Here is a 14,897-nt window from a genome sequence, read left to right as displayed (position 1 = left end):
TAGATCAGCCAGGCAGTGTGTTGCATTTCGTTAGGCTTCTGTCACTTCTCCTCTGTTGACATTTTATTATCTGTTTTTCTTCAGCCTTTGAAAATCCCCAACTTCCAAGTGCTGGACTGTATGCTTCTTGAGGCTAGAGACTGTGACACCCTTTCTTAGGTACTTCATACCCTTGTGGCCTTTTTTTTATCCCAGGAAACAAATGATGAACTGACATTCACAGAAATGACCGACTCCCTGGGCATGCATGAACTTTGACAAATCCCTCCTGGCATTTTGGAAAAACTCTCCTGGGTCTTGGTAAGCAGTCCTAGAATTTGTTTTGTTTTGTGCCAGCATGTTAATAACTACATTAACCAATCGCTCTTTAAAGAAAATAGGAAAAAATAATTAAATAGGATTAGTCTAATTATTTCTAAAAGCAAACTTTATTTTTAAAAAGTCACTTCCACAAAGACCTCCACTTTTCAGGTGCTATTCCCGACATGCACACACAGGCTGGCCCGCCTGCCATGCCGGCCCCCTGGCCTGATGCTGCTCCCTTACGCATCCTCTGCCCCAGACACAACTTGTCCCTCCTGGGTGAGTGTGCTGAGATCCTGGTGCCTTCTCATGCTCTAGTCCCTCTCCCAGAAATAGCATTTCCTACTGCCACACTTTCTGTGCCGAGCTCAAATGCCCTCATCAAGGGCCACTACTCTCCAGCAGCTCTTCATTCTCATAACTGTTGCAGGATGGCTGTTGTATTTGTTTTCTTTTTGACAATGAGAAGAAAACCTTGATAGGGGACAGAACTCTCTCTAGGTCCCGTCCTGGGTTACAGAGCCAGAACTAGAACATAGCTGGACCTCTCTTGGCCACATTTCTCTCCACTGCACAGTGAACAACTGTGACTGTAGCCCCCTTCTCGGCAAATATCCCTCACATTGATCCTCTGGGTTTGGGAGGCCCATCTGTCCTGCATGGCACGCACAGAGGGACAGGGGACTGGCGAGCCTTACCTGGCGTGTTGAGCAGGCGGGACCTCCTGCAGTGGTAGGCCACCTCCTGCTCACAGTGCTCCGAGCGGTCAATCATGGCCTCCAGCTGCTCCATGCTGCCACCGTAGTCCAAGGCCATGCTGTAGGGCCTCTCGGGGTTGGCGCCCCGCACGCGGGTCAGCTCTGTACTGTTGTGCTGCACTGACGTCCAGATCTTGTCCTCTGTCCAAACAACACAACCCAAAGCAAGAAACGTGAGATGGGAGGTCAAGAAAGTGGCATCCAAACAGTGTGATGGGCCACTCAGCATGCAACCATTAATCGCCACCTGAGTGTTCAACTTACGCAGACTATCATCACAGAAATTTTGTTCCTCATGGAGCTCCACCAGAGTTAGTATAAGGGTCAATAATCTTAAAGGCCGAATTTGTAGAGCCTTTATTCCACCAGCTTTATGCTAAGCATTTAATGCCTATGATTTCAGTTAAAATTGATGATACCTGAATTGGAAGGGATTCAATAGTGCTATGTCAAAAGTTGTTTTAAAAATGTGAATGAGGAGAATTAGGCAGCTCACCCAAGATCACATAGCTAACAAGTGACTAAGCAAGCATTAGAATCAAGGGTGTCAGACTGCAAAGCCTGCACTTCCAGCTACCGACACACTTCCTGGTAAGAGAAACACTAGCATAGATAATTTTCTCAGAGAACCATTTTCTTAGAGAACAAGGTTGAGATTGTATGATCCACACTGTACATGTAATGCACTTAATTACAGATTATTAAAATTATTTATTCTCCCTATTACCTCTATTTGAAAAAAAAAAAAAAGGAAAGATTTACAATAAAAGAACACACAGGGAGGAGGACCTTTAAATCAGATTGAAGGACATGTTTTGCCTAACACAGGAAAGGCAGGAAGGCAAGGAGAAAGGAGAGACTGAAAGATCTGTATGTGAAGCGTATTTCTGCCGATAACAAGCTGGAACAAGTCATTTCCCTTTTCTGAAGCTCATTTCTATAGTCAGTTAAAAACAACAACACTGACAACAGAAATGAGACCGCAATACTAGCGATGCTGAGGCAGGATGTTAATATAAAACAGCAACCAAAAATAGGAAGTTGCAAGGCCCTATCTGGGATTCATCAGACACCCTGCAGTAATAACCTGGGCTAAAACATTTACTGCAATTGGATATGCAATTTAATTCTGAACATCCTCCCAAATAAAGCAAAAGAGAAAATAGGAAGACTTGAAAAGCTTTTGTCATCTGGGAACCTTGCCCACATAATTGCACCATTACTCTTCATGGGTTCTCAGAGCTGAGAAGGAACCCAGTATAAAAATCATGTGCTTCGTCCCTTCCCCACCCTCTCGGTTTACAAATGGAGAAATTAAGGTCCAGAAAGTGAAGAGTGACTCAAAGAGTATCTATTAGACGATGAGATGAGCACATGCTCTGAAAGTAGCCATGGTTAATGAGCATGACTAAGAAGGAGGATCACAGCACCTGACACGACTGGGATGAAAAGAGAAAGGAACTGATCTCCCCCCGCCCCCCGCTCGGTGCCTGTGTGAACTCTTTCACTCCACTAACTCTGTGCATGACTTGGGACAAGTCACTTCATGTCCTGGCACTTCAGTTTCAAAATAGGAGGAGGAGGAAGAGAAAGAGAATTTGGTTTTAATGATCTCTAAAGTATTGTCCAACTCTAAAAATGGAAATACTTCTCGCAACATAAAATTAAATTATGCTTAAATTTTCTGACTCATCTTAAGACTGTTTTCTAAAACCAGCCCATTGATAACCCGCATGTCCCCATCATTTTAGTGAGGAAGGATTACATTTTCTAGAAAGTGAAAAAAAAAATCAGTCATTAGATCATTAGATTCTGACTTTGAAAATAAAAATAAGACATGATTGATATTGGTAAAAATAACAATATTGCAAAAATAACACCAAATTTTACACATGTTGTTGGTAACATGCTGATAAAATAACCAAAGAAAAATTATCGTTCAATAATAGATTACTGAAGAGGGAGAAAAAAGACGGACAGTTTTGAAATATCCATGATGCCTATGAGAAGAAGACAAGGAAAACCCTGTCTCATCTATAGTAATACATGGGATGTTCCTGCTCAGTTCTAGGACATTTTACAAACATTATCACCTCCACTACTCACAACAAGCCACCACCGCAGACATCACCAGTACACAGACACGTATGTGTGCATGTAGTGCTGTCTGCTAGGCGCATGCACACGTTCACAAGCGCCAGCTTCCAATACCGTATGAGGAACGGTAGGAGAGATGATTACTTGAAGGCCAGATCCTATTAGCTGGCTTTTATTTCAGAGCTGGTGTGTGTCCTCTGATTGTTTTTCTCCTGGGAGATAGTGGGGTAAGATTGAAAACAAGAAGGTAAATGGGCATTATTTTTTCTGTTTATTTATCTATCAATCTACCCATATATCTAGTAAACTTGTCCCCAGTCTCAAAGTGTCCAATCTCATTCCAAAGTTGGTTCTGCACAACATTACTAAATAATACAGACTTCTATCTCCAAGTGTACACAGACTTTCACATCCATATATGCATTCATCTACTTGCTCATATATTCATTTATTGATTTGCTTATTCATTTACTCCTTGAGTCACTTTACCCAAATCATATGCTATCTTTGGCCAGATGGGAAAAGGAAGCTGTATCAGGGAGTAAACCTTTCATCTTCCAGTCACTGATATCATTACTGTCATTGTTCCTCCTCTTCTATCTTTTCTTCCTCTGCTGTGTGGATTTAGCCAGTCATCCAGACTGCACATGGAAAGCCCAGAGGTTAATGCCGCTGCAGGAAAGTTGGCTTTGGGGGCTGCTGCCCTGAAGCCTAGTCTGGACTGGGGAAGGGTGGTTTGAACTGGAGGAGGTGTATGTGAAAGTCCTCTCTGAAGGATTTCAATCAAGCATACTTCATTTGGCAGACTTTTAGGTGAGTGGGGAAGTGGAGATTCACACACAAGTGGACCCACACATGGCTTCAATTAAAATTGGATCCACAAAGTGAATGTTCAAGATGGTCGATTTGCCCAATGGACAGTAGAGACTAGTGGACACAGCTTGGCCTATGGAGTCAGAGTATCTGGGTTTGTGCACCAGATCAACTCCTGCTGGTCAAGCAACCTCAGTCAAATTATTCCTTCTCGAAAGTGCAATTGCCTCATCAGTGATAAGTAAAACGCAGCAATGCTACCAACAATAGCATGAAACAGCCTGGCTTTAGAAACACGCCTGTCCAGATTGGAATCTGTGTTCTGCTGCATGTCGGCAGTGAAAGTTACATAAGGTCTCTGAAGTTCCCTCATTGGAAAACAGGGATATTATAATCAATCATTTCATCCATAATCACATTATAATGATTTTGTGTCATGTTTTACAGAGACACATAACAGATTATAGGGCATTCAAAAGAGTGAATAATCTATGTGTTAGAACTTTCTATAACATCAGAACAAGAGGCTGGACTTCACTCCTTAGAGAGTTGCGGGTGGGGAGCTCATCTTATACATGAGGTTAATGAGCATGATGGACTGCAATTTCTTGTGATACAGCTGCTGCTGCTGCTGCTGTATATAATAAATTATCACTGCCTTGTTCAGTTCTCTTTTCACTGAGGAATAGCCTCATGTGACTATTTATTTGTGTCCTTTGCATTTCCTGAAATTTCTTCAACAGATCTTGGTTTTTAGTACTCATGAACCCAGAAACCTGGAAGAACATTGCCCTCTGATACTATCTTTTGCTACCCAGGTCATTCTATTTCCTTACTTCTACTGTATACCACCCCCTCGATCCCACCATTAGAAGCATGGCTTTATCTCCCTAACTGCTGAAAAGCACACACATATTGAGTTGCCCAAGACCAAAGAAAGGAGTGCATTTGGAGATTTTTGAACAGGCAGGGACTTATTCATCATCAGCTTAGGAGGGAAATAGGACCACTTCACTAAGTATCCTAGTTAGCTTAAAGTAAATTATTATATATCTAAAACACTTGCTTTTTTAAAGTTGCATTCAGCACAGTGGGCTGGCATGAGTATGAATGACCTCAGGACCCACATCCATAGCAGCTGCTGTACTGCCTTTATGTGCAAAGCGGTTACAGGCCATGAGCCATCAAATAGCACACAAGATGAAGTTCCAAAGCATCCTTTCAAAGACATAACCACATGTTGTTTTGTAAACTAGTAAAGCATTTCCAAAATTGTATTGTGAGTTTTAGCTTTCTATCTCCCTATAAAGCTATGAGATCTTCTAGGATGTAAAATGTGTCATCATTCTTGTGTTCAGATATATGCCCAGTTAGTTTTGTGCTAGCTACCAGAGTACGTACCCAGGAGGAAAATGCCCTAATTCCTCCAAATCTTGCCGTCATTTGGGGGGAGAAAGCTGTGTACACAAGAATGACAAATGTCGCAGGCTATTACAAGTTCTCTAGAGATTACCGGAGTGGGTGTGCAGAGGTCTGCTGGGGCAGGTTTGGTAGGGCTCGGGGGAGAGGGCAGCTTATAGAAGCTGGCCCAGTGGAGACTGTGAACTGTTTTTCTTGAGAGTTTTCAAGGTCAACAGGGCTCTTTCACCTTCAGACTACCAGAGCCTAGGCTAGCACTGAGTGCCTTAGGACTTCTGGGTATCTTTGTCAAGTGAAAAGATAATTAACCACCACCATTTGTATTGTGCCAGGTTCTGGGTTTCAGCATCTCCGAAGTTGTTCTGCTATGCATACATTATGTAACGGTCCAAATTTAAAAGAAGTTTCAAGTTATAAGATCAAAACATGCACATGTACATGCACACCCACACGCACACAACAAGAGAAAAAGATAAGGTCGTACCAGCACACTAGTAATGATGTAATATTCTAGAACACTTTGTATTATCATCCCTGTGGTGAAGTCTTCCCTGCTTATCACCCCAGAAAAGCCCTTGAGTAACCCTTACTCCCCGGTCTCTAGGTGACCTACCTGGTTCTTCTGGTTCTCATCTCAGAAGCTGTAAACTGTTTACATACAGAGCCACAATTTAATTTTCTTTCATATTTTTTCTCTCATTATATCTGATTGGTCTTATTATTGTGATCATTATTATTAATAATAGTAATTACAGATGCTGTAAGCTGTTCCATCCGTTACCATGGGGATCAGCACTCAGAAGAAAGAACAAACAAAAGGGAAGTAAAAAAGGAAGAGACAAGAAATAACTCTGATTAATAAGACCTCATTCTACACACATATCTGTCTCTTTGCAGAGCCAGAAAAAACTGTAATTTTTCTATCACAATGCTGGAAGGAAAGGAGGTCTACAGATTGTCAATACCCAGCTTAATTGAACTGAAATCACTGTGGGGAGCTGCTTATATCCTTTGAATAGTGTGCCAATTCACTTACACTCCTACTGTAATAAAGCAAGTCTATATTAAGGTCCCTGTGGTCATTTCTGGTACAGTTATCTATGTTGACAAAGTGAATTTTCTATGCCAAAGGGTAAAGACAGTCTAAATAATCCTCAAAGTATTATCTCTACTACTCATTTGCCATCTACTCATGTGTGGTCTTGTGATATCTCTTGTCATTTTGCATTGGTAGTTATTTAATTTTTCATATGTTTGTCACTTGTCTCCCCATTTAAATCATAGGCAATGGCTGCTGAGTAAATACAGGCTTGTGAAAGGCTTCCGCAATTCATAGAAGCTGACGCGACAGCAGAAAGCTGGGCTTTGACATCGCCAGGCCTGGCTTCCAGTGCCAGCTATGCTGCCCACTGGATTCCCGAACAGGAAGGGACAGGTCACCTCCCCAAGCCTCCTTTGTAAACTGGACGTCACCCGTGGTGCAGTGTTGTCTTGAGCACTGAACAGAAAGCACAGGCTTGGGACCAGGTGCAGTGGCTCGCACCTGTAATCCCTGCACTTTGGGAAGCGGAAGTGGGAGAATCACTTGAGGCCAGGAGTTCAAGGCCAGCAAGGACAACACAGCAAGACCTTGTCCTTAAAAACAGAAAAAAAAAAAAAAAAAAGCACAGGGTCGAGTTGAGCACAGCGCTGACTGGGTGTAGGTCCTCTGTCTTCACAAGGCTTTGCCTGGTACCTGACTCCAAATCAGAGCAGAAATGCTACCTGTTATGAGCCCTCCTACTGCAGCCATGCAGGGGGATCCAAGGAGATCATTGCATCGTTAGATACTCTTCTGGGCACCTGTGCTGAGGGGGTCGATTCCACCTGCCCCCACCCCAACCTTTAAAGGGAAGGAAGACAATTGGTGAAAAGCGGTTTCCAACTCCTTTAAACAGCTTCAGAATTCCCCCAGGCGCTGTTTCCCCTCCCCCGCGTACGGGCCTGTGCGAGAATCTATCAGCCTTGCTGAAACCACCGCAGGCGCGGCTGCTTTTAGCGTCTGGGCTGCTGCTGGGGGTGCCGAGACGCCGCGTGCCTGTGCATCAGCCCGCAGCACCCAGCAGGGCGGCTCCGCCCGTCCGTTACCGCCTTGCCCTGCCCGCCTGGGCCGCACTTGACCGCTTCCAGACAGCGTGCCCGACCGTGATTTATCCTCACGCTTCGCTCTGGCCTTTACTTTTTTTTTTTTTATTTCAGCTCATCATGGGGGTACAAAAGCTCAGGTTATATACATTGCCCATGTCCCGCCCATCCTCCCGAGTCAGAGCCTCCAGCCTGTCCATTCATGCTTGAAGGTGCTGACTCTGGGAGGTGGGGGGTGCGGGGAGGGGATGGAGGTGTGACTACATGGTGAGTGCCGGGCGCACTGGCCTTTACTTTTTATGTACCTTTTTGGAATGGGTTATTTTTTTTTTTTCTTTTTCCTTGTGTTAAAATAGTTGGCATGATCAAAGAGACCTGGGAAATCTGTTTTATGGCTGTTTGGACCCGAATCTGTGTACACTGTATCATATTTGTTTATCTTTGTACATTAATTTATTTTATGAAAAAAACATTAAGCACCTAGTGTGTGCAGAACACAACCTTAGGGACTGGAAATGGGTGGGAAGAAGGATGCAAGGTTGGCTGACTCTGGATTCTGAGCGCAAGGAGCCCACAGATGGTTTGAGAAGGGCAGGCCCCCTGGCATCAGGTGAGTTGAGTTGAACATCTGGCAGCAGCTGTGGGTTGGGGGAGCTCAGGGGAAAGGGTGGGGACAAGATGCTCCTGCCCTAACTGATGCTCAGTGTGTTGGCCCCTTGGGTAAGGAAAAGGAAGGAAAAAAAGCCCTAAATCTAAGTCATCAGCTTGGAAGAGGACTGTGAGTTTCTTGGGAGGGTCTTTGATGCCTGTTAGAGGGTTTTATGTAGGCTTTAGGAGTATCTTTATGGCAGACACTATTTTGGTGCACTCTGAGGATACAATTGGGGACTCACACAGACCTCAATTCAATTCCTAGATGTGTCACTTGCTAGCTGAATGATACTGGATATGTTCCTCCACCTTTTCCAACCTCTGCTGTCTCCAGATACAAATGAGAGATGATCCCTACCTCACACTTCATCATGTGGGTTGAAGGAGATAAACTCTGGGAATTTATGACCCAGTACCTGGGACACAAGCACATAATAAATAGTAGTCTTCATCACTTTGTTTAGGAGATCTGAAGTGGCCAGTGTTGAACTCATCACAGAACTTATAACTGATTCTGGAGGAGACAGACAGAAAGAAAACTCAAAGAGGAGAGCAGAATTATTCATCGTTCTTTCAGCTGACATCTCCACTCTGGAGCTCATGACACCAGAGATGACCAGTGCCAATATCATCTCCAGTGGGTAGCCTTTGCTCTTTCCACCAGAATCCTGCACTTGTTGCTTTCCCACAATGTTACCACATCCCGTTGACTCACTCCCTCTGCAAAACTTCAATTGCTACACATGAAAAGGCCATCTCAGAAATCTTCCCGTGTCTAACACTTGACCCACAGTAGGAATTCACTTACTGCTGAACTGAACGTTCAACAGACTGCCAGGATTTTTACTGACTTCAGAGACAGCGCTTGAAATCAGCAGGAAAGTGATACAAGGTAAGAAAGGATGTTTAGCTATGCACTTGAAATTCTGCTGTGCAGCCAAGGTTGTCTATCAAATAGCAGAATATTGGAAAAAAATTAAATAAGCATCTTTAGGTGTCTGATTGAATAAAATATGGTTAACTGACACAGTAAAGTACAATGCAGCCATAATAAATAATGCATAAGATCTCAGTTTACAGACATCTAGAGTGAGTTCCACTATATATTGTAAAGTGACAAAATCAAGGTACTGATGCATAGCAGAGTATGATAGATTTCATGAGAGAATAAAGGAGAAAAATGAACACACACAGGAAGGACGAATTAATATAAATGGTTATCTTTTAGAGATGGGTAAGAATGGGATGAAGGCAATGAGAGTGAGAGCAAAATGCCTCTGGTCAAGCAATGTGTGTATATTTATCTGTATTTGACTTTTGTACCATAAACATATTTTACACTGTCAAAACATAAAATTAAATCAAAAGGGTGAAGAAAATGTAAGTCCTAAAATTACATACTAATCAGAAATAAAAATGCCTAACTGTACATTAAACCGATAAAATAACCACAAAACAGAAAAAGGAAGTAATTCAAGTAACTTTTCCATACATCATTCTGTCTGACTACACACCCTCAGCAGAATATATTCTAAGAACAAAAATTAACATTGAAGGAAATCTTAAACTTTGCTTTTGTTATTGATGCTGATATTGTCAATGTGATTCTGAAACTGTGCGTATATCGCAGGACAGAGCAAATGAGTGAATATGGTGATGTTGGGACGAGTTCTCACTATGAGAGAAAATGTACATAACAGAGAGAATGATGCGAAAGAAACCTAATGGAACTGGATTTGAATTGGAGATGACCTTATGAACTCATAAATTAAAACACACACACACACACACACACACACACACACACACACACGCTAGCTCTATCCACTGAAAGGACCTAGAAACAATTTGCAAACCTAACACCTAGATCTTGCTTTCCAAATACCATTCCCTACAAAGAGGAAGGTAGGCTTCTTTAGGGAAATAGCTGAGGCTGTGTGGAGGGTAGGGAAAGTTCAAGGTGACATCTCAGAAGATCTTGCTGTGCTCAAAGGTAAAGCAATGCTCCACGATTAATGGGGACAGGTAAAAAAGAAACAGGAGAAGATTTAAAGGGACCACGACAAGCCATTTTGAATGTCAGAAAGAGTAATGATAGTAACAGTTACAATGTTTTAAAACAAAATAATTTATGAGTCCATAGTGACGTGAGGGAGGTGGGGGCCTGGGAAGAAAGCAAGAGGGCCTCTGCAGAGAAGACCACAGAGTGACAGTCACAGGTGGGGAAGGAATCATAAAGTTAGAAAAACTACATTTTACAAATTCCAGTGTCATGACTTAAGAGTCAGAACCATGAACGGATTGGGCGGGAACGCTGGGGGGCAGGACATTCACACAGCGTCCGCATTGACACCGCAGACCACGTGCTGGTTACAAGCCCGCTTCAGGACGCAGAGCTCTGGCAGGACCGCTTCACCCAGCCAGGGAGCCGCGCAGCCCGCGGTGGAGGGTGGAGGGACGGCCGTCGTGTGTCTGCTGAGGGGTGCACTGCGGAGGCACACGGTGCCCACGAGGTTTTCTTGCCAAAATGTTCCAACAATAAATAGTCAGAAAAAAAGAACACCATACGGAGCATTTTCCTTACCAACTGACTTATACTCTTCAAAAAGATCAATGTCATAAAAACCAATCAAACAACCAACCAAACAACAAAAAGAAAAAGAGAAAGAAAAAATAAGGCGTCCGGCAGAGGGGCCTTCCAGAAAAAAGGGGACTAAAGCGACATTCTAGTCAATTCCAAAGCGTGGACACTGCTTGAATCCTGAATCGATATATGAAAATAGACACTGCTGTAAAAGACATGCATGAAAAACATGGACTATGTATTGGATAATGTTAGCTGAATTAATGTTTATTTTCTTACATGTTGGCTTTAGTGGCCTTCTTATATAGGGGAATATATTTGTTCTTAGGAGAGAAGAGCTGACTTCTTTAGGTTTAAATTATCAGTGTGTCCACAGTTTACTTTCACATGGTTTGGAAATAAAATATTTGAGAAGGTGGGGGGAGGGGAGACAGAGAAGGCAGGAAATGAGGACGGTCCAAGCACGCAAATGTGGCAAATGGCAACAGTTGGAAAATTTAGGTGAAGGGTATATGGCTGGCATTTTGCTATTCTTTCAACTTTTCTTCAGGCATGAACAGTTCACAATAAAAACTTTGGGGAACATAAGCTAGGTCTTGCCACGATTCTTCACATATAGCAAGTGCTCAAATCTGTGGGACCAACAATTCACATGCACACACTCTCACACCAACACACACACACACACACACACACACACACACACAGAGCTAAGGCCTAATTGGCCAAATAATTACCAAAAACCAAAAAATATTATTAAATCCAACCATTCACACCGTGGTAGCTCATCCATTCTCAAGTGCAAGTGTTTATTAACTCTGCTGAATTAATTTTCGTGAGTGCTCTCAGAGTGTCAGGTATTGTGCACTCACAGAAGTTATTAGTTTCATTTTTATCACTATATTCCCAGAAAAACCAAGAAACCAGAGTCTATGTTTCTGAGGACCGAGTGACAAAAATAATAACTAATAACAGCTACCGTGCATTGGGTATATAATGTTGGGCATTTTTGCGATTTACATCAATTATCTCATATAATGTTCACAACAAACTTATAAATAGGTTCTATGATTAATTACAGAGGAAGAAACTGAGGCATTGGGAGGCTGAGGAACTCACTTAAGTCAAATAACTTGGCAGACCCAGGAAACATCTGTGTGGGATTCACATGAAGGAACTAATCTGGATGTGGCAGACATTTGCTGCTCACATGAATTCAGTGCGAATCCTGGAAACCGTGACAACCTAAGGAGCTTCATGGGAGAAAGAATGAGGGCTTGGCCTGAAGAAGGAGGGGAAGGAATGATATTCAGGGAGAGCAAGACTGTGTGTGACGCATGAGAGTTGACAGGAGACTCCCAGGCGGCCCTGCAAAACCCATGTGGAAACTGTCCCCAAGGACAGCAACCAGTCAAAGTCCCTACCAGCCTCCCTTTGCAAATACGTATAAATGTGACACATTCACGCACATGCCGCTGAGAACACAAGGCTGACCGCTGCCCCTGGGATGTGAGTCCACCTCAAGACAAGAGTGAGGGGCAAAGGCCCTCAGGCGAGTGGCTACTCTGCCTTCCTGCATGTGCACGTGCACACGCACACACATGCACGCACACACATGCACGCACACGCAGAGCAAGGACTCACAAGCTGCCCGGCCCTCTTGGCCCTTCTCTCTTTGGAATGTCTAGACTGACTTTGATTCCTCGTTGCTCCTGGGAGCAGGGGCTCAGAGCAGGGGTGAACAAGAGCACGCAAGCTTTCTGGGAGACCCCTTTGACACCGACTTCTTACTTCCCTCTTCCAAACAGGAAAAGTACCTGTTCAGCCAAACCACGCCCCTGCTCAGGACACCCAGGTGGGCCAGGGGGCCTCAAACAAGGAAACGGCCCCCTGGGCACCTGTTCTCTGCATTGCCTCATCCATGATTCTGCTGAACTCAACACGACTGTTCTTTCTCGTCTTTTCTCTTCTTTTGCTAGTCCCAGGACACCTGGCTTCCAAGGTCAAAGCCAAGCCTGACGTCTCCCATGGAGTCTTTCTTGACTCCACTCCTGTCTCTGAATTCCTTTAGCGTTTAGATCCTCCTGTGATGGTGGCATTGGGCAGTGATGACCTTTATTCCAGGAGGTCTTAGGGAATGTCACATACTGTACTGGGTGTATTAGACACATTTGCTAGTTTAATTTTATTTAATCTGCACATCAACCCATTGAGGTAAGAATAAATGGTCATTCCTACTATACAAGTAAGGAAACTGAGCCTCATGGGAGTTAAATAACTTGACCAGGATTCCATTGCTGTCAATTAGCTACAGGATAATTGTATAAGTTAAATAAAATGGCCCAGCTGAAATTGCTTTAAGAGCTGGATGGCTTTGTTTCATTGTTGTTGTATAAGGTCCTTGTGCGTAGGGGCCAGCAGCGGTCACAGCACCCAAGGCAGTGCCTCAATAAATCTTAGTTGCCGGGACTGCCACCCCATCCGCTGGCACCAAAAGGAGAGACTCACCAGGTGTCTGCAATAGGAGGTGCTGTGAAAGGTCCATCCGGAAGGAGTCAGGGTAAGCCCTGTGTTCAGCGCTAAGAACAGCTCTGGTAGGCACCGACCAGAGCACCTTTGAATCGGGACCATGAATGAGGACGGGGATGTATTAAGCACCAGGCACTGTGCTGATCACCTGGCAAGATACGCCCTAAGGTCCAGTATCTTCAGGTGCTTGCTCAGCATGCTACTTCTGACCACTGTTCTACGCCTACCGAATAAACATTGCTAGGAACAGGCCTAGAAAATGGCATTTGAAACATTCATCCCAGCTCATGCTTTAGAAAACTAGACTTTGAGAACATAGCTTTTATATAATTTTCATCTAATACTCAGAAAAACCTGAAAAAATGGGTACGATTTCCCCCATTTTACAGGTGACAAAAATGATGATCAGGGAGGTAAGGTGGGCACCATATGACCTCATTCCTTCCAGGTCACTTCCTGGAGGAGTCCACCTCGCCACTGACTTAACGGAAGGTGACCAAGGGATGGGGCAGTGCAGGCCAGAGGGGATCCTCTGTGGAAAAGGGTCTCTCCTTGTCTCTGGGGCTCTGTGTCACCTGCCCCAGGAATCCAGCCTCACAGCCTCAATCATAGCTTCAGCTCCTGGCTTCACTGTTTGCTCCTTGTGAGACGTTGGGCAAGTACTTTGATCTGTCGAGATTTCATTGTCTTTCTCTATAAAATGGAGACAGGGCACCTCTTCACACGGTTGCTAGGAAGACCACGTGGCATCATGAATGTGCATACCTAGCCTGGTGCCTAATGCTAGTAGCTGCTGGATAAATGTCAGCTCAGAGGGCAGCTCTTCAAGGCCATCTCCTCTGACCACCACCCCAGCCTCCCCGTACCTCTGCGTTCAACCGCCGCTTCCTTTGTACTATTTCTGTGCTATCTCTCAGTGTCTGTTTTCACACTGTACGTAAAATGTCTGTTTGCATTGTCTGTCTTCTTCTCTGAACTGCCAGTTCCTTGAGGACAAGAACAGATTTATTTATTTTGTAACCTTGGTGCCAAGCGCAGTCGATACTTAAAAGTTTATTTGAATGACTTAATTTCTGAATGACCAACTGAATAATTAACTGACTGCCTTAATTAATAAATAATGTCTAAGTAACTGAAAACTTGGAAAAACAAATGAGGAAATAAATAAATGAGAGAATTAACAAATGAGTAAATAAACGAGAGGCTAATAAAGGAATTTGAGAAAGCAGTGAGTGAATTAGCAAAGGGGGAGATGAATGAATGAATGAGTGATCGGATAAATGAATGAAAATCACAGTGCTGTCGCCTGGGCCTCCTTTTCTCAGTCCCCTGGCCTGGAGTCAACTGGCCGTGCTAAATGGGTGTGTGAAAGGAATTTCTCTAAGTACATGTTAAAATTCTTAGCAATTCAAAGGTGACAATGCTTTAATTTCAGGGTAATGCTACAGCTTTATGACTTAGTAGTTTTATTTAATGGCCCAATTTAGCAGGAGATTATGCCTTCTGCCACTAGCCCAGAGAGACCACTTTAAGCTCAGGCCCTCAGCACACACACATCGGCTTCTGAGCTTCGCCTAAGAGACCAGCCTTCTGGAAGCTCTCTGTGGTCACCACGCTTT

General features: G+C 43.7%; 1 protein-coding gene across 2 annotated transcripts in view; it reads right to left on the bottom strand.

Annotated features, from left to right (window-relative positions):
* Window positions 1-14,897, bottom strand: part of CNTNAP5 (contactin associated protein family member 5) — a 773,538-nt gene that overhangs the window by 239,514 nt on the left and 519,127 nt on the right. For both annotated transcript variants that reach the window (XM_045559127.1, XM_045559128.1), the window contains exon 13: window positions 1,002-1,202. In XM_045559127.1, coding sequence (XP_045415083.1) covers window positions 1,002-1,202 — 201 coding nt within the window. The remainder of the gene's footprint in view (window positions 1-1,001; window positions 1,203-14,897) is intronic.

The sequence above is a fragment of the Lemur catta genome, chromosome 8 (assembly GCF_020740605.2).
Source record: "Lemur catta isolate mLemCat1 chromosome 8, mLemCat1.pri, whole genome shotgun sequence".
NCBI lineage: Eukaryota > Metazoa > Chordata > Mammalia > Primates > Lemuridae > Lemur > Lemur catta.
Note: the sequence above shows the minus strand (reverse complement) of the source record. Positions and strands in the feature narration are given on the sequence as shown.